This window comes from Diorhabda carinulata, chromosome Y (genome assembly GCF_026250575.1).
Source record: "Diorhabda carinulata isolate Delta chromosome Y, icDioCari1.1, whole genome shotgun sequence".
NCBI lineage: Eukaryota > Metazoa > Arthropoda > Insecta > Coleoptera > Chrysomelidae > Diorhabda > Diorhabda carinulata.
This window is the reverse complement of record NC_079473.1, coordinates 6,777,187-6,798,275: the sequence shown is the minus strand read 5'-3', so window position 1 is coordinate 6,798,275 and position 21,089 is coordinate 6,777,187. Positions and strand designations below refer to the sequence as shown.

At 34.1% G+C, this 21,089-nt stretch overlaps 3 protein-coding genes across 6 annotated transcripts in view; 2 read left to right on the top strand and 1 right to left on the bottom strand.

Annotated features, from left to right (window-relative positions):
- The window catches only part of LOC130902874 (uncharacterized), a 51,635-nt gene extending 43,926 nt beyond the window's left edge, over positions 1 to 7,709 (bottom strand). The window contains exons 1-3 of the mRNA XM_057815156.1: positions 7,450 to 7,709; positions 7,231 to 7,393; positions 6,994 to 7,173 (exon numbers count right to left, since the gene is read on the bottom strand). Coding sequence (XP_057671139.1) covers positions 7,058 to 7,173; positions 7,231 to 7,393; positions 7,450 to 7,671 — 501 coding nt within the window. The 5' untranslated portion in view covers positions 7,672 to 7,709 and the 3' untranslated portion in view covers positions 6,994 to 7,057. The remainder of the gene's footprint in view (positions 1 to 6,993; positions 7,174 to 7,230; positions 7,394 to 7,449) is intronic.
- Positions 1 to 9,770, top strand: part of LOC130902873 (uncharacterized) — a 51,646-nt gene extending 41,876 nt beyond the window's left edge. The window contains exon 4 of one of the 2 annotated variants that reach the window (XR_009060482.1): positions 9,569 to 9,770. The gene's annotated coding sequence lies outside the window, so the exon portion shown is untranslated. Of the gene's footprint in view, positions 1 to 8,167; positions 8,411 to 9,568 lie in introns of those variants that run through there. The other variant, XR_009060483.1, reaches the window with a different exon arrangement.
- The window catches only part of LOC130902872 (uncharacterized), a 50,582-nt gene continuing 39,005 nt past the window's right edge, over positions 9,513 to 21,089 (top strand). For 2 of the 3 annotated variants that reach the window (XM_057815151.1, XM_057815152.1), the window contains exons 1-3: positions 9,513 to 9,783; positions 9,840 to 10,002; positions 10,060 to 12,148. In XM_057815151.1, coding sequence (XP_057671134.1) covers positions 11,055 to 12,062 — 1,008 coding nt within the window. In that variant the 5' untranslated portion in view covers positions 9,513 to 9,783; positions 9,840 to 10,002; positions 10,060 to 11,054 and the 3' untranslated portion in view covers positions 12,063 to 12,148. Of the gene's footprint in view, positions 9,784 to 9,839; positions 10,003 to 10,059; positions 12,149 to 21,089 lie in introns of those variants that run through there. The other variant, XR_009060481.1, reaches the window with a different exon arrangement.

Here is a 21,089-nt window from a genome sequence, read left to right as displayed (position 1 = left end):
GCTAGAGTTAAAAGAGCAACGCGATGTAGTTATCGAAAAGCTGAATAGGTTTATAAATTTCATTAAATGAGCCAACGAATCCGATTTATTAGAATTAGAATCACGTCTAGACCACGTATCGAGTATTTTCAACCATTTCGAACAAGTTCAGTCACGAATAGAATCGCTAGAAAAGTGTACAACTAATTCAGAATATCGTGAAACATTCGAAAACAGCTTCTTCAAAGCACAAGCCGGCGCTAAAAATAAAATTGTAGAGTTTCACAGCAACATACAAGCCAGAATAACAGCTAGTCATAATGTAGCTAGACAAAATAATTTGTTCAACAATAGTGTTACTGTAAATTCAAAAATTACACTGCCACCAATTGACTTACCTATCTTTGATGGCGATAAAAAAAAATGGGTATTTTTCATTCAAAGATTTCAGGCATTAGTTGACCAGAATCAGCAGTTATTCTGCTATAGAAAAGTTGTATTATTTACAGGGCCGACTTAAGGGTGAGGCAGAAAAATTAATTCAGCAACTTGAGTTGACAGATGAGAATTATTTAGTAGCTTTACGTATATTGCGATTTGAAAACAAAAAAATTATTATAGACAAACATGTAGAAGAATTATTTAACATGCCAGTAATTACTAAGGAATCAGCTCATTTTTTAAGAAATTTAACTGACACATTCAAACAACTAATTACTTCACTCAAAGCTCTAGGTGAACCAACTGATTCGTGGGATCGCCTATTAATTCAACTATTAAAAATTAAACTAGACGCACGTACTAGGGAACGTTGGCATGAACATTTACATTTACAAAATAAAAGAGAACCTCCACCATTGTCAGAATTTCTCGACTTTTTAGTAAATCGTTGTGAATATTTAGAAAGCAAAGAAAAAACTGATAATCAGCAAACCATGTTAAAATCTAACTATTATAATCACACGCACAAAAATGCAAATAACAGTATAATTCTAAATATCCCTCACGAGGTGAAGGTCAAACAATCACATGTGCCGTCACGCAGGCGCAATGCGCTTATTGCAAAGATCAAGATCATTACATTTATTCATGTAAAAAATTCCTTAAGTTACCAAGTTCAACGCGACAAAACGAGTTAATTAAACTAAAATTATGCTTTAATTGTCTCAGAGGTGATCATAGGTCAGATTCTTGCACTCGTGGAACCTGCAAGGTTTGTCAAAAGAAACAAAACACACTAATTCATCGAGACTACATTCAAACACAAAATCACAGCAATCCTTCATTAGCCACAAACACACATTTGGCAATTGAAAATAAACAAAACACAGACGCACCTCAAGAAACTATCCAACTCTCATCAATCACACATCATCTAAATAATAAAAAACAAAATGTTCTTCCCCAGGTAGCAAGGTCACGTGAAAATGACGTCGGAATCTGGTCATGAGATGACTAGTAATGACCAGTTCAATGACGTGAAAATGACCTCCTAATGTCTTGGACCAATGACGTCATTTATATCACATGATTTACACGTCACATAAGACGTGATTTTTAATTGTTGTATGACGTGATTATGGCGTCTACTACTACGTCAATTTGTCCCAGTTTAAAAAATGTTTAATAGGCTTCAATTTGTTTTAATAAAGAAAAAGACTTTACATGTACATAGGAAGGGAGCACACCTATAAAAATAAACCAAAATATTATTTTGATAAAATTTATTTATCAATAGCATGAAAAACATGATGTAACTGCAAAAGAAACTTAAAATTCCAGTTTTCATAACACAAATTAACAATGTATTGTAATATCTGTTCAAATTAGAAATACTGAATAGTATATGGTTTATTTATTATGAAAGTAATATTTTAAAATGTCAAAACGTCCTGTGAAACAAATGACTGCTCTATTTGCATGAAAAATTGGAAAAAAGAACCTAAAATTGGCTATGAATAATAGGCATCGCCATTAGAGAACCCCTTAATTCAAGAACAATACATTTGGCAGTTATTTTCCCAACAGGCCATATTTTGAGATCTGTGAGATTTTCAACTATGAAAATATTTAAATTGCTGGAAGGATATGGATATGTATATAAGTCTGAATAGCCAAGAAACTCTTTGCCAATAAGATATATTTGACTGTCAGCAGATTTTACTATATTATGAATTTCAACTATTTTATTCCCAATTAAAACATAACTATCCGCCTTAGAATGATTACATGCTGATAATGTTATGCCTGGTAATCTCAATTTATGAAACTGTTGATTCCATTTCAAATTTTCGTCAAAAATAAGTGGTCCCAATGTATGTTTACTTTCCAATTTATACGTAATATTAGATACTGGCTGTGAAATTAAAAAATCCTTTTCAACAAGTCGTCGATGAACTTGTTGTAGGGGATTGGTTGGAGATTTTATTAATTATTTTATCTCTCCCAAATAATTTTCAAACGGAAAAGTCGAAAAATTGTCCAATTTGCCTAATAAATCTAAATCATCACAAAGATGTGACATTAAGTGTACATTATAAACCATGAACTCCAAACCATACAAAGATTTTGAATGTTTGATAAATACATTTATGATATTTCTCACAAAAGGGATTTTAAATTTTTCAATATGGCTCTGTGATAACAATATTGAAACAGAAAAATGAAGAGCAAGAAAGTTTTCATATATAGCTAAATCCACAATATCTTTAAGAACCAAAGGACCTAAGTACACTAAAAACATTCTATATTCAGTAGCTTTCCAATAATTTAGTTCATTAAGCAAACGGGGTTTTCGATTGAATTCTACTGGTATCATATTTTTAAGGTTGAACATCGTTCTGAAATCATTTTAACTCTCTGATGTTGTAATCTAACCTTCAAGGATCCTGCAATCCAAGTATTCAGTAGCTTTCTAACTACTCCTAAGCAAATGTTGTGCATGTAGTCAATCGGAAAACTACTAATTAGATCAATTGGTAATTCATGAAAACTAGTCTGCGAGATATGATGCTCATCATCCAATTGTAAGCGAAAAGATTCATTCGTGCGTTTCTGACCATTTAAACCATTGAAAACTACCTTGTGTTTATAATATTCTCCGTGAATTGTGCATCTATCACAAGAGGAATATCCTGAGTGGAATTTAGTGCCTTTTAGATAGGCCCTTGCAGGTGCATCACACACAAAACTATGTACCTCTAATGTGAAGTGTTTGTTACAAATAACAAAACCATTTTGCAATAAATCTTTCAATTCTACTATGAATGGATGAAGAAATGTATTTAAAGGATGTGGTTTATTTTTTCCACAAAAAATGGAAATTGCAAAAGGTCTACTACCAGAAATATTTTTTATTAATCCCAAAATAGGCCAAAACTGCATTTTTGAACTTTTGAAGAGTGGAATGCCATCAACATTAAAACTAATTTGTATTGTCTACACAAGTATCATTTGAAATAAGCTTAGAAAGAGCACTCCTCAATCCAAAATAACAGAACTGACCAGATTCTATATCAACAATTGGTGTAAATTTTGGGGTTGATAACAAGGTACGACTGTCTAAAGGAAGTTCAGGGTGGTAAGGATGAAGCAAATGAAGTAGGAAAGTGAAATTTTATGTTTTATAGCCCATTCAGCCAAATCATTAGCAATAGAAGTTTCTGTGCACAATGAATCATTGTTATCAGAACTGATTGATTTATCAACTTTAACAGATGATGTACTAGTACTAGTACTACTAGTGTTGCTGCTAATAGTATCATTGAAGAAAAAGCAGTCATTTGTTTCATCAACATTTTCTGCACCCCGTCCAGGGTTAACAGAGGTTCTTGACTTATATTGAAATTCTTGTTTGGTCGCTTGTAAAGCCCTTCTACACTTTTGTCTTGAACCAACCAATTCTTTCAACTTACGTTTTGACATTTTTAAAAATAAAAATATATGCTAATAATTCATAAAAAGTAGTTGATAATACAATCAAACCAGAGCACCAGCATTTCTTTTTTGCTCACGTTGTTTGGCATGTTTTAGCCATATTTTGATAGCATTTTCCACATCTGCTTGAGAGGTCAAGGGAGTTTTGATTTGTATGGCACCTGTAACGAAATAAATGAGTGGTTATTTAATGAGAATTATCCCTGTCGCAGAAATAAAAAAATAGTATTATTCTATTATGCTTTATGAAGGACGAATTTAGGCAGTACCACACAAAAACAACGAATAGTACTTACGAATGATGACAGATTTCACTAAAGTGTTGGAAAATGGCACTTTATTGTTTCTCTGCCCAGCAAAATTATACAATTTGGCGAAACCGTTGGTCAAGAGTAGTCTCATGATTCTATTAACATGAGCTGTGGTGCCATTTCCTCCAATTGAGGAAAGGTAGGATGCCTAAAGCAAAAAATAAAACTACTATAATAGACCTCCATAATAAAACTATCACAAAATTCTATTTTAGAGTAAGTACAATAAATATTTAGATTACAATTACACTTAAATCAATGGGAGATGTCTAATTCTTAATTCACTTTTAATGAAATTCTATGTAAAAAGTACTTACCAAATCATTAAATTTTTCTTCGGATTTCAAATATTGTTCCAAATTTTCAAACCTCCTTTGATCGTCTATTGGAAACTGCACGGGTATGTCATTGGGTAGACTAGCAACTACTGAACTTCGAGAGTTTTTTAAAAGAGTCTTTACTTCCTTGACCTCTTCTCTCAACTTTTTCAATTCCAGAAAAATTTTCTCTAAATCTATTATATATAAAAAAAAATTATTCACAGTATTAAACAAATAAAAGAACCTACTTTTTGGATGAATTCTATCTGTATTCTCTGACTGTATATTGGAATTTGTTTGAATTGATTGCGAATGTGATCCCCCAGGTGTTTGAGAAAGCAATTCTGTACTTTGTCTAGTGGAAGTTGGTGGAGATATTTGTGAATTTGGTTTCACAATCGGCCTAGAAGCTGACTTACCTAAAACAAAAGAAGAATTCTAATTTTTTATTATTTATTTTCAGTGTCAGATTGTACGCTTAGTATCTACGCTAACTGCGTAGAGCCCAGTTTGATCTCATACCTATTAATATCTATAAAAATATTTCATCCTCTTAAAAAATTATTTGTAAATAAAAAAATAAGTTAGACATTATTTCGATTAAAGCTATTTTAAATAGAAACATATTTATAGAAAAGTGTACTTACCAGAGCCACTCACAGAAATATATTTTTGGAAAGATGGAGGCCTTATCAGATTTGATACTGTTTCTCCTTCACTTTCACTGTCACTCAAAATCCTTCTACTAACGAATTTTCTCCTAGTTCGCTCTCCCTCACAATCTGAAGTAAGGTTGTCCGAATTATATTCGCATTTCTTCAGTTTTTTTTGTGCCTTGTTGAGATCATCTGAAAAATAAAAAACAAATATGTATAACAAATACCCAGAACCACACCACAACTCTTTAAAATTCTTTTGAAAATATAAACTTAATGAAACAAAACTAAATCACGCACCACATTCAAAAAATATTCTTTTTACTCCAGACAACTTCCAATTATGTTCATTTGGTTCTTCACATAGTGTGAGAGCCCTATTGAAAGCAGCACTCGTTCTGTATGGTGGCCACAAAACATTCTGCTTCAAAGGGGTGAACCAGGAAGAATGAACCAAACCTATTAAACCATTTTCGGAAAATTCTACACCCACAAATGCCATTGTTACTATAAAACTACAAAATAAAGGTCAAAACTCATACCACTGCTAAATACCAAGTTAATAAAAATGCATAAAATCTACTTCTATTTGAGACAAACAAGGTAAATCATAGCATTACAAATATAGCCATTTAAGTCAATGTATGAAGTTAAGACATATGGTTTATTCAGTTTCTTCATCTATTTCAGCGCTAAAATTTTGGAGGCAATTTATTCAATCAATACCTCCAATTGGCTATTTCCCAATCATAAATGTTTCGCTTGAAACATGAAAATTATAACTGAATAAAATTAAGAATTGAGAAATTGAATTATCATTTTCGACCATACATGCCATAACCTTTAACCAGATATATTCAAATCAAAAAATATAAATAACTATAATAATTATTATACTTACCACAATGGAACAACAGAAAAACTAAAAACACTAATAGCAGCACCGCAGATCATCTAACTATTATTAAATAAAATATATATTCATAATAAAATATATAATCATAATAACCAAGCCGGTTTATGATTAATATAAAATGGTCGTTCGTTGTGGATGGCGGGTTGTCATCATCATGTTGGCTAGCGGCGCAAGCGCATACGCGTTACCTTAGTAGATCCCGCCAATTATAAATTTTTATAGGAAGTTTCTTAAAAAAAATTATTTATAGATATTAGATAATATTATAGGTTTTGTTTAAATACTATATAAAAAGATCTCAATTTTTTTTGGACTTAATAAATAAAAAAATGCCGGAATTTTCAATGTCATGGTTGTTTATTATCGAAAATAGCCTCACAAAATAATTACATTAGTCACAAAATAAAACAAATGAAATATATCTGATTTTTTCAGATGAGTTATCACTAGATAGTCTCGTCATTATGACGTGACAAGATGTCGTGTTATACACGTCAATTATTTGACGTTATTATCACGTCGATTTTTGGTGGTCTCAGTGTTTTCGACCAGTGATCACCAAATGTTGACGTCATTATGACGTGCCCTTGCTAGCTGGGTCTTAGCACAGCGGCTGTATTCCTCAAAGACAAATCAGGCAATTTAATCAAAGCACGTGCATTGTTAGACTCGGGTTCTCAATCAAATCTAATAACCTCTGACCTTGCGCGAAAATTAAATATCGGTACTACCCCAAGCAGCACAGTGTCGTTATAATGACGTCAATTATTGGACATTATTAGTCGGCGACGTCGTAGACCAATAAGCGACGTCCATATGACGTGACATTTCAGATGATTAACTATTAAAGATGTATTATAACAATTCTGACTCACAGGTGCTAAATTTGCTTCTGCCACCCTTCTGTAGAGTTGTCTTTGACTAACAACACTTTTTTTCTTACGGGTTGCCATGCTGCTGCTTTTTCAATTTCTCTGGTGCATGTTTCAACCACATCTTGATGGTATCTTCTATTTCTTTCTGACTGACTAGAGGGGAGCTTTTTCTTACAGCACCTAAAAATGTTGTTTCAGATTAATAATAAGTATGCACCTACAAGTGAAAACACTTACCAATAATCACATCCTTTACGTTTAAGTTTTTAAAAGCCGTTTTCTCACCTCGTTTGCCACCAAAATTCCAATTAGTTGCAAGAGAATAAGTGAACAAAAAATTTAAAATGCGGTTTGTATGTCCAGTAAAATCTCTCCCTCCAAAAGTCGATAGATATGCCGACTGGAATCACATAATTTAAATTGTATAATACATATTAAGTGGTACAGAACACCCACCAAAGCCAGGCAATTATTTTTTTCACTCAGGTATGTTTCCAATTTGGTAATATCCTCTTGAGAATTCAAAGGAAACTGTACGCCTATATCATCTGGTAAATCTGTATTACTGGCGTGATTGCCACTGCGATCTTGTTTTCGGATCCACTGCAAAATTTGATTGTTCTGTTCTCTAATGGTCTTCAATAAAGTGATTACATCATCTTGAGTGTTTGCTGGCATGGACAAAATATACCTTAGTACCAAAACAGTTTTTACATTATTTTTTGGTTTTTACCTCCATCACTTTCCACTACACCCAAGCAGCACAGTGTCGTTATAATGACGTCAATTATTGGACATTATTAGTCGGCGACGTCGTAGACCAATAAGCGACGTCCATATGACGTGACATTTCAGATGTCATTTTGACGTCGTCTAGAGACGTCTTTCGTACGTTTGTTTTCGGTCGTTTTAAGTGCTTTTTAATCAACTATAAAAAAAATTAGAACGAAAGTTTATTACAAAAACTAAGCCCTATACGTGCTTTATAAAAAATTGTACATTTTAAATTGTTGTTTACCTAAAATTTGGATATAAATATAAATTCATTAATTAGCAATGAAAATACTAAACTGACGTTTTAAGTGGAAATGCAATTTGAATTTAAAGATGAAGTGAGAATGTTGTAATTAACAATTATTTAACTATTTTATTAGTAGGAAACAATTATTTTTAGCATCGATTCCTGTCGAGGCTGTCGACCAAGATTTAATTTTGGCGCGTTTTTAATCGAAATGCCACGATACGATACGAGACGTGCAGGCGCATGCGTGCTGGACTGCTGGTGTGAACGCGTGTGCGCGTAATGGCGGACGGCAGCAAAAAGTTGTTTGGCGGCAATTTCACGGAAATCCAGTAACTCTAGCATTTCCGGGGCGATTCTTGTTAATTTCGGCCGTGGCAACAAATTTTTCAAAGTGAGTATAAATCTGCATTATTTTATTACAATTTTGGTGTTGGGAACTGTCTTTATTATTTAGATGAATTGTTACGTTGGCGTTGAATTCCAGAACAATGGTGGAATTTCTCTTGTTCACTCTGCCTGGTTAACACCGCTTAAACGAGAAGTCTTTTGGCCGCCAAAACAGACAACCGGAAATTTTATAAAATTATTAAAATCTGGACAAGAGCCTCCCCAGGATAACAGCTGGAAACTTAATCACCAAATTATTAAGCGAATTTTTTTCCAGACTGGTTAGTTTTGCTGCCTAAACCTAAACTGCTTTATCACTTTCTATTAAATATCTGTGATTTTTTTCAAAAAACTCGTATTTATTACTTGTTTTTAGACGACTATAAGATTGCGGAGAAAAAAATTAAAAAGGCTGAAATTACCTCAGATTTAACTACAGATGCTGAGGAATCAGCAATTATTTCACCTCGAAGGAAAATACGTCCAAAGAAATTTTCCACTGATGATGAGCAGGAAGAAGTGCTGTCATCATCAGAAGATGATTTTCCAAAAAACAAGAAACCCCTACCTAGACCAAAACCAATAATACGGAAGTCTATTACAAACATATTATCTGGTAATGAGATTTATACTTAAAGATATCTGGCACATATAAATTATTAACTGTCTACTGTTTTAGATTATTCTGGCCCAATTCAAACTTTTCCATTAGCTTCAGCTGGACAATCGCAAAGGTCGTTTGAGGATAGTGATTCTACAAATCAACTTTATTATTTGCCACCTCAACATTCAGCAAAAGATACTCAATTGACTAAATCTTCAGGACAAATTATTAGAGGTAAAAAATATAATTGTCCATTTGCATGAATTGTTTAAAATGTATACTTTAAACTGTGAGTTATTATTTATGTCCATTATTTCCTAGGAGAATTTGTTAATTCTCTATTTTACAGGTTCTGCGTCAAATCAGTCATTTTGCCAGGCTGCTGTTTCGAACTCGTCACCATATAATCCGTCAACTAGTAAAGCAACTGATGTACAGAGCAACATCAGAGCTGCAGCTCTGATGTTGCTCCACTACATGTAGTGGAAAGTGATGGAGGTAAAAACCAAAAAATAATGTAAAAACTGTTTTGGTACTAAGGTATATTTTGTCCATGCCAGCAAACACTCAAGATGATGTAATCACTTTATTGAAGACCATTAGAGAACAGAACAATCAAATTTTGCAGTGGATCCGAAAACAAGATCGCAGTGGCAATCACGCCAGTAATACAGATTTACCAGATGATATAGGCGTACAGTTTCCTTTGAATTCTCAAGAGGATATTACCAAATTGGAAACATACCTGAGTGAAAAAAATAATTGCCTGGCTTTGGTGGGTGTTCTGTACCACTTAATATGTATTATACAATTTAAATTATGTGATTCCAGTCGGCATATCTATCGACTTTTGGAGGGAGAGATTTTACTGGACATACAAACCGCATTTTAAATTTTTTGTTCACTTATTCTCTTGCAACTAATTGGAATTTTGGTGGCAAACGAGGTGAGAAAACGGCTTTTAAAAACTTAAACGTAAAGGATGTGATTATTGGTAAGTGTTTTCACTTGTAGGTGCATACTTATTATTAATCTGAAACAACATTTTTAGGTGCTGTAAGAAAAAGCTCCCCTCTAGTCAGTCAGAAAGAAATAGAAGATACCATCAAGATGTGGTTGAAACATGCACCAGAGAAATTGAAAAAGCAGCAGCATGGCAACCCGTAAGAAAAAAAGTGTTGTTAGTCAAAGACAACTCTACAGAAGGGTGGCAGAAGCAAATTTAGCACCTGTGAGTCAGAATTGTTATAATACATCTTTAATAGTTAATAATGATTCCAATGAATCATCAAATTCCGTTTTTTTTTGCTGATTCAATGTGTGAAAGTGAAAATGACACCTGTTCCTCAAGAGATTTAGATTTTAATGTAAACTCGCCTAATGAAAATTTGCTCTTCAATGATGCGACGTTATACAACCATTTGACTTCCTATTCCAGTAACGTGCCCCCTAACGATTTATTTTCTAATGAACCGCCGCCTAGCGATTTGCATTCGAAATTGTCAAACTGGGCAGCTTCAAGGTACGTTCGACGTACAGTAGTTACTCATCTCTTGCATATCTTACATCCATACCATAATGAGTTACCGTTAGACAGTCGAACGCTGCTGAAAACGCCCAGAGAAACGAAAACAAAATCGTTGTTAAATGGCGAATATTGTCATTTTGGACTTGTTAACGCTTTAAAATTAAAGTTATTGTCAGTGCCCAATATTTCTCAGTACAGCATTATCAACATTTCATTTAATGTAGATGGACTGCCCATTTATAGAAATGGTCAGAAACATGATCTCTGGCCCATTTTAGCACTTGTAAAAAATTTTAAGAGTGAGCCGTTTGTTGTTGGTTCTTTTTTAGGAAGTGGCAAACCAAATTTATTGTCAGCGTTTTTAGAAGATTTTTTAATTGAGTTATCGAACTTACTTACCACGGGCATTGAAATTAATAATAATATCCATGAAGTAAAAGTTCACAGCTTTGTTTGCGATGCTCCTGCGCGCGCATATCTGAAATGTGTGAAGACCCTATGTCTTTCCTTTAGACTATATGCACCTAGTTTGTCTAGGTGTAATGAAAAAACTTTTGCGTATTTGGACAGGACGCGCAAGCCGAGCCAAAATGAGCTCTACTGCATTTCAAAATGTATCTGAAAAAATTGTTTTTCTCAGTAAATGTATTCCAGTAGAATTCAATCGGAAAGGGCGCAGTTTGTCTCAGTTGGCAGATTGGAAAGCAACGGAATTTCGAACATTTTTACTGTATATTGGGCCAGTTGCTTTGTATGGGAATGTCGATTTGGCAATATATGAGCATTTTTTGCTATTTCATTGTTCAATTATGATACTTATTTCTAAACGCCATATTGAAAAATTCGGAGTTCCATTTGCGCGCCAACTTTTGCATTTATTCGTAACGCACAGTGAAAAGATCTACGGATTAGAGTTCTTAGTTTACAATGTACATTCCTTATTACATTTGGCAGATGACGTTGAAAATTTCGGGCCACTAGACAATTCGTCAGCATTTCCATTTGAAAATTATCTCCACCATTTAAAATCGTTAGTTCAGTCTCCGAATAAACCATTACAAGAGATTAATAGACGCTTAAAAGAAATTGAAATGACAGTGTACGAAAAACATGACTCTACTTCACCTGATGATGAACACTTCTGTAAATGTGAATTGTCCCATTTCTTAGGACCAACGCCAAATTTCTCTTGCAAGCAGTATAAAAAGCTTCATTATAAAGATTTTATTTTTTCTATTGCATCATATTCAGAAGCAAATTGTTTTTGTCTTACCTTAGAAGGACTGGTTTTCAAAATAGAAAATATAGTAGTGGATAATAATGGAGCAGTTTTTATATTAGGTAGGAGGTTTCAGGATTACCGTTCATTTTACAAATACCCTGTCGACTCAAAAGAATTCTATGTTTATCGCATCCAAAATTTATCAGAGTATATCGAGTTATTGCACTGCCACAAAGTTTTTTCGAAATGTATTGTTTTTCCTTTCAAGCAGGAATGGTTGTCATTTTCATTATTGCATCATTAGTAATTCCTTATTTCAACTTTTATGTTCTATAAGTGTAATAGTATGTAGTTTTTTAAGATTTTGTAATAAACTGGTATTAATTTGAACGCATTTTTTTATATTTTTGATCCTACTTATACGTCATTTGTCAAAAGTAAGTACGTCATTTTGACGTCTCACCAGCCGGACTAGGTACGTCATTAGTTGACGTCTGTAGGATGTGACATTAACCCGTCATAATCACGTCATTTTAGACGTCCCCATTGGTCGCCAATGGCCTATAATTGACGTCATAGTAACGACACTGTGCTGCTTGGGACCAAAATAAACTTACCAGTGATCGGTGTTAATCAGGTTACTACTAATATCACAGAGCAATTAAATATTGATATAATTTCAAGAGAAAACAATTCTTTTCAACAAAATGCTACATTTTTAGTTATAAACCAAATAGCGGGTAATATTCCAAACTTCAAAATCGATTGTCAACATTTAAATATACCGAAACGAAACACATTACTCTTGCGGATCCAGAATTCGATAAATCCGCCAAACTGGATATTCTCTTAGGCGCAGGTGTCTTTTGGGATATTTTAGCGGATGGGCAATTTAAGCTCGGCGACGGTAAACCGATACTTCAGAAAACATTATTTGGATGGGTCATATCGGGACCCATATATCAAAATTATTCAATTCAAAATAACAGTAGTAATACCATATCATGTAATTTAATCACAACTACGCTTGAAAACGCAATTGAGAAATTTTGGAAAATCGAGGAATACCAAGACGATAACAAAACCAAACGGACGATTGAAGAAAAACAATGCGAAGAACATTTCCTAAAAACAATTCAGCGGACCGAAACTGGCAGATTTCGTGCGACGTTGCCAGTTCGCGAAGGTGTAGGCGATTTGGGGAATTCGAAGATGAATGCGATTAAAAGGTTTCACAAATTAGAAAGTAAACTGATCAATGATACAGTCATACGTCAACAATATTCGGAGTTCATGAGGGAATATGAAAAACTCGGGCACATGACCAAGGTGCCGACGTGGGCAACGGAAGTGGATGGAAAGGGAGTTTTTTACCTACCACATCATGGTGTCGTGAAGGATAGTGCAACCACTAAACTACGAGTGGTGTTCGATGCATCCGCCAAAACAGGAAACGGTATTTCGTTGAATGATACGCTAATGGTGGGTCCTACAATACAGGAAGATCTTTTTGCTATAATCATTCGTTTTAGACAACACAATGTAGCAATGGTAGCGGACATAGGGAAGATGTACCGGCAGGTGGAAATTGTAGAAGAGCAACGTGATTTACAGCGAATTATGTGGCGTTCGGATCCAAACCTGCCTCTAGAAGTCTACACATTAAACACCGTAACATACGGCACAGCTCCAGCTTCATTCATTGCTATACGATGCTTGCACCAACTCGCTTTAGAAAACAGTAAAAAGTACCCAGTAGCATCACAAGTAATAACTCGCGATTTTTATGTTGATGACCTCATCACTGGTACAGACACCAACATCACCAACATTTTAGAAAGTGGATCCTTTCCTCTTCGGAAGTGGAAAACTAACAAACCAAACATTTTCAACGATATTAACAACATTTCAGATCTACCAGATCATTATCTATCAACCGATGACCAATCAAAAACTTTAGGGCTTGTCTGGAACTCTCAATCAGACACGCTACATTTCAGTACAGATTCAATACAAATTGAAAATAACAATTTCACAAAACGCGAAATACTCTCCGTAATTGCTCAGTTATTCGATCCATTTGGCTTGGTCGGTCCAGTAATTGTTAAAGCCAAAGTTATCATGCAAAAACTTTGGCAGCACAAAGTAGATTGGGATCAAATTGCTCCTTCACCAATAATTTCAGAGTTTATTCATTTACAAAAGGAATTACCTATTTTGGCTACAATTAAAATTCCTTGACAAATAACAGTTCCCAAAGCCAATATTATTGAAATTCACACTTTCAGCGATGCATCTACTATCGCGTATGGTGCGTGTTCATACCTACGAACTGTAGATAACTCCGGACAATGCTCTGTACGTTTAATTTGTGCTAAATCAAGAGTAGCACCTTTTGTCACGTTGCCACGCTTGGAGCTAAACGCAGCTTTATTAGCAACGAATCTGACAGCTAAGCTCATGGAGGCTTTTACTTGTCGTATATCTAACATTTTTTATTATACTGATTCAACCATCGTTTTATCGTGGTTAAATACGGAACCCGCACTTTTAAAAACATTTGTAGCAAACCGCGTAGCGGACATACAAGGAAAATCCAAAATCGAAAATTGGCAACATGTAAAATCCGAACATAACGCGGCTGACATCATCTCGAGAGGATCACTACCCAGTCAGCTGCTCGAATGCGACATGTGGTGGAACGGGCCATTCTTTCTAAGCAATCCTAATCGACCGGTCACGAATAATAATTTTTTACCACTCAATGAATTACCAGAGGTAAAAAATTCCGCGTTAACACAAAATGTAATTATAGCTGATAGTACGATATTCGAGAGATATTCTAATTTCGACAAATTAAACAGAGTCATAGCGTGGATTTTACGATTTAAAGGTAACACATTACGTGCAAAACATGATAGAATATACGGTACAAAACTCACAGTGCACGAATTAAAACTGGCAAAACAAAGTATTATAAGGGCAACGCAATCAGTGCATTTTGCGGAAGAAATAAAATGTTTAATTAAAAATAAACCGCTAAACGCTCATTCAAAATTGTTAACTTTAAACCCATTTTTAGATAGCGATCATTTATTGCGGGTAGGGGGGAGAATTGTCAATTCAAACTTTTCATTTGACAAAAAATTCCCTTACGTCATACCTCATAATGGTCACGTCACGCGCCTTCTAATCGAAAGAGAGCATACATTATTATTACACGCTGGTGCTCAAGCAACTTTGGCCTCTTTCAGAAACAATTTTTGGCCATTGCGGGGTAAACGAATTGTCAAAAAGATTTTACATCAATGTATAACTTGCTTTCGAGTAAAGCCTCGCTCTTACAATGAAAAAATGGGAAACTTACCTAGCGTACGCTTCGCACAAGCTAGACCGTTTTTAAGCAGTGGCATCGATTACGCGGGGCCATTTTCGGTCAAGGAAGTTAAGCACAGAAATAGAAAATTTATAAAGGCATATTTGTGTATTTTTATTTGCATGACTACCAAGGATGTGCATTTAGAGGTAGCAACTGATTTAACTGCAAATTCGTTTCTAAACGTCCTCAAAAGATTTTTTTCACGGCGCGGTCTATGCAGTGATATATATTCTGACAATGGGGGATGTTTCGTTGGAGCAAACAATGATTTGCGATCGTTCCTAAAAACATTAGAACAAGACAATTCATTTTCTACATTTTGTGACACACAAGGAATTCGGTGGCATTTTAACCCTGCGAACAGCCCGCATATGGGTGGTTTGTGGGAATCGGCTGTGAAATCGGCCAAATATCATCTAAAAAGAGTGATAGGTCTAAACTGCTTGTCTTTGGAAGATTTTACCACCCTATGCATTCAGGTGGAGGCCACTCTTAATTCTAGACCTCTCATCCCATTAACCGATGATCCCAACGACCTTTGTCCTTTAACTCCCAGTCACTTTTTAATTGGCGACGTGTTGAAGGCCATACCTCAATCAAACGTTCAGCAAATACCAGTTAACAGGCTATCAACGTATCATGCACTGCAGCAAATGTATCATCATTATTGGCGACGTTGGTCTTCCGAATACGTCTCAACTTTGCAGCAACGTGTAAAGTGGAAAACTGCAAGTAAAGAACTTCTCAATATAGGAGCTCTCGCTTTATTGAAGGATAAGAATTCGCCGCCATTGTATTGGGCTTTAGCTCGCATTGTTAAGCTGCATCCAGGCAGCGATGGCATCACTAGAGTAGTTACCCTCCGTGCGAAGAATGGAATCCCGAGGAGGGCGGTGTCAGAAATTTGCGTCCTACCCATAGACGTTTAAAAAGTGTTTCTTAGTGATTGACATTTATTCTGACTTTTTACTTTTAAGTTGTTTTAAAACACATATAAATTTCATAATTTTTTATATTATTTGTCGTTTGAAAGTCGAGCCTTTCAAGGAGGCCGGTATGTTTAACCATTTAATGTATATATTTAAATTATGTTGAGTGCGCTACTGAACTTGGCACATGCGCCTACCTAGAGTAACCGGGCTTGCGCAGAAGAAGACAGACATCAATCATCAAGGAGCCACGAGGCCAACAGCGTTTTTTGTTCAGGCACACAAAGCATTTGTACAATAAAGTGAAAATCGAAACAAATCGTTTTATTGTGCTTCTCACATTGTATACAGTCCACTTTAAAACATTTTCAATCAAGATATCCAACCAAGACCTTGCTTTCCAACTTTTTTTGCGGACATTATTAAAACGATTTTGTCCCTAATGTTCAAAAACAGCGCTATCTGTAGAATAAACTATGGCACAGACTAAAAAATAACACCGAACACAATAAATCACACTATCTACTGAACAACGAATAATACTAAATGCTGAATGTCCGATGTTCGTTCGGTTATGCATCTGACCATAAGCGCAAATTATTTATAATATTACCGTACTTTCCTTCCTAAGTAAAGGCTTGGCAATATCGAAGAGAGGCTCGGGATGGTAATAGATCCATGTATGGAGTGTAGAGAAGGAGTAACATCTCTTATGGACGGTACGTTTAAAATATTGTCTGAATTCTGTAGGGATAATACGTGGCGCTGATTGTACTATGAGATTGAGATCTGAAGTTAAACACTTACTATATCTGAAACTAGCTTCAGATTCTATAAACTAACGAAAACAGAATATTATGTAGGTGGTGAAAAGAATTAAACAACGTTTAAAAATATTAAAAAAATAGTAAAAAAATCATGGTGAAAACTTGTTGTATTTCTGGATGTATAAGTGGTTCTTTAAAAGATTGTGGTATTCGTTCATCTCAAAATATAAAACAAGCAAGTCTTTTTGGAATACCAAAGGTAAGTCATGTTTGAATCTCTTAGAAAGCAAAATTCATTCAAAATTGATATTTTTATATGACTATAACTATTATATTAGTTGCTAATGAAGTTCAATATTTTATTTTTATGAACCGAAATATTTTTTTTATTATTCTATTATTTTTATTGATCTAATTATATCGCTATAATTATTATATTAGTTACGGATAAAATTCAATATTTTATTTTAATCAACCAAAATGTTTTTTTTATACTATTTCATTATTGTTACATGATTCTACTTTTTTTTCATATTAGAATATATGTATTATCTAAACCAAATAAATAGCTAAATAATAAAGTTAATTTAACGAGATTCTGTTTTTCAAGCGAATACCCTCTATAATCAGCGCCACCTATTTTCCCATCAAAAATCAGCTCACATTTTTTAACCCAGAGATGTTCCTCCTTCTCTACACTCCATAGATCCATGGTTACGCGACGACTTACCTTCGAATTCTGATTTGGACCATGCGGCATTCGTGCAGCGTTGCGTCTATTTAGCACTTGCATTTCTATATGAAAAATACCGAACAATCGTAAAAAAACGCCAGTGTCACATAAATGGAATGGGCCTAAGAGAGAAGGAAATTATTGCGGACTTTGTCAGTTATGACGCGTCTGGCCTTTTCTTAGCTGATTTGTACTTTATACAATAAGTTTTTACATATATTTATTGTATTTAAATATTTGCCTCTATTATTCGAATCACTTCCCCATTTTGTTTTCTATTAGCATCTTGATTAGCCATTCGAAGTATTATCTGATGTGGAGTTGTCAGTATTGGTATTACCATTCGTTTTCTTAATGCTTCTTTTACACTTGTCAATTTGTCACTGTGCAATCCAATCAAACGAAGACTACGAAGAAGAAGAGGAGAAGCAAGAAGTAGAAGAAGAGAAGGAGGACGAAGTATAAGGAGAATAGCAGAAAAATACTTTTGAGTGGCGGTGTCGTGATTTTTAAAAAAATTTTCTATCGGAATTCAAATTTCCGTTCTAATTTTTGTAAAAATTTGTTAATTTTCTCAATAAAGTTTGTTGAAAAAATCCTATTTTTTAAATTTAAATAAATTTCAATAATAAATCATTTTTATGCCCCTTTCCGTCAATTTGATGCCCAATTCCATTTGGCACAAAAATTTCAAAAATATGACTTAATTTATTATTCAACTATCAAGCCGATAATTTTTCTTATGTCTCAAGTCTATCAATTTCAATAAATACCAATAAAACAACTTGAAAATAGCAATTTTTTTTCGCGTAATTTCGATGCATAAATCAAAGATTCTCAACATTTTTTTAGAATATTGTTGTGTATCGTAAAAAGTATAGAAAAGAAAAACAGCAGTGAGCGAAGAATTACTTAAACTAAAAAAATTTGATTCTTGTATTTTCTAAAATTAATATTCATCATAATAGAAGAGTGATAGTAAATTGACCAAATTTTGACTGGGAAAATGTGAAAACCAACCTGGAAAAATCGGGAGCAGACGAGTACTTGATTTTCAATTTCTACTAAACACCTATTTCAAGAAAAGTTGTGGATGTAACGGATAAAAGTATGAACAACTGTTGACTCGTTTTTCCTGAATTCTCTGTATCTGAGTTAAGAAGCTATGTGCATATCTATGTACTCTGCTTGGAATTGAAGGTAAAGTTATTCCAAGTTTCTCAGACAGAACTAAGACACCGAATGAGAACTCTTACGACAGAATAGAGTGCAGGAAAGCACATTCATTACTTCCTCTACCTTCCGTTGAACTATCAAGAGCTTCTAGAAGAGCGGGGAATGCAGGAAGTTGTTTCATTAAGGTCAACACTGCTTCGAGCATTTCTATACACCTTGTTTTACACAGTGTCTTTGAAAACTAAATTTACCTGGCTCAATTCAATCGGAGATATGGAAAGTTGCTGTATACTGCAAGAAGTTACATCTTGGAAATTCCGGTTTGGACTTTCTTAATTATTCCACTCATTTTCATCTGCCATTATTGTGAAAAACTCTAGACTTTTTTCGATTCGATTTACTTCAGCGCGAATTCTGAAGCTAGATTTACTATAAAATTTCCTTGGACGAAACAACTCCCAGTTGCATCTATAATTTCATGTTCTATATGATACGTTTTGGACACAACATGAAACCATCATTTAATAATTGGAATAAGCTTAATTGAGGTACAATCTGCGAAACGGTTTTTGTTGGCAAAAATCTTGAAGAAGCCTATGGATATTTAGCGTCAGTGTGTGAAGTAACTTTTCTTAATTTCATAACTTTCCCATTTTCTGAATAATTCTCGTATTCAATGGCAAACAGAAACATTATCTAAATAGTTTTAGTTTGAAAATAACTAGGTATAAGACATCAATCAATCCAAAATATAAGTCGAATTCACTTTATTTACAATCCAAATTACAAATATAATGATATGAATATTCACTATCTATGGAAATTTAAATACCCGGATCTGATCGACGGTTATTGAACAAAGTCATAGAACATTCTAATCCCGGAGCTTTTGGCGAACATTATCTAATCAAAGTGTATTTCGAACTAGAGTTTCCATAAATAATCCAATTGTTTTATCCTAATTTCACAAAATCTGGTTACAATTGTGAGGAATCAGCGATCAATGTCCAATTTAGCGGAGAATCAATTGAACTACTCATATTATTGATTGTTATACTAATAGATGGAGTATTGTCAATATTCTCAGTAGTTCTAGAATCACTAATTTCATTTATTATTTATTCTGCTACTTTTTAATTTTTTTCTGTATCCTTATATTCTGCTTGATTGCGATTGGTTTTTTCTATCAGATCACCAGATGCAACATTTTCCTACAGACAAATTTAAAAATTACTATATTTAAAATTGGTATTTTCATCTTACCTCTTCATTCGCAAATTTATCCTCAAAACCACTTGATGAAGGACTGGCTTTTCCACTACATTCAATTTGTGATTGCTCTTCTTCTAATATACTTTCCGTTGTTAAATTGATCATTAGAGCTGTACGCAATAGCAGAACATTGTAAAATAAAGTGTTACGACAAACCTGCTAATTTAAAGAAGACTACACTGTTCATATTCCTTTTATTATTCCAAGTCCAGATGATAATTTTGTTTTTTCTTTTGCTGTAAAAACGACATATTTGTCTTCTGAGTAGAAAGGTAGAGGATTAAGTTTTAATAAACGAAAGACAAAGAGTTATTTTCTTCTATTTTTTTTTCAAAATGTATATATTTTGCATAGAATAAATCTTTTAATTTAATCATGACAACGTTAAGTTCTGTAGATAGAATTGGTCACAACATTACGCAGGCAAAACTCAAAGTTATAAAAGTTTTACATTTGTTTTTCTTATGACGGCGAACCGAGGAGATGGCCGAACCAGAATTTGTTGCGATTATCGAAAATTAAACAAAAATATAATACGCGATAGATTTCCACTTCCCCTTATTGAAGATGTCCTAGACAGCTTACAGAGAGCAAGGATATTCAGCACCCTTGATTTGAAAAATGGATTTTTTCATGTACCTGTTGAAGCAAGAGCACAAAATATACTTCTTTTGTAACGCCGATTGGTCAGTACGAGTTTATGAAATGTCCATTTGGAAGTAGTAGTCAAGCAGTTTTCCAACGATTCATCGCTCATGTCTTCAGGGAGTTGACTGCAGGAATGTACGTTATATACTACATGTTATCATCTTGAGTGCGAACGAAGAAGAGGGGATAGAGACAGCTGCAGAATATGGACTAGAAATGAAAAAGAAAAAGTGTCAACTGTTGAAAACCGAGGTAAAATTTTTAGGATACATAGTAAGTGACAAACAAGTCCCAATCATAACTACACACCTATGCAAATATACATAGTTATTGAGCATTCTTTTAGCAGCGATCTAGTGACGATTCGAAGCTTCACCGGATATACTACATGAGTAGAAAAACGACCCCTGCAGAGATGAAGTATACA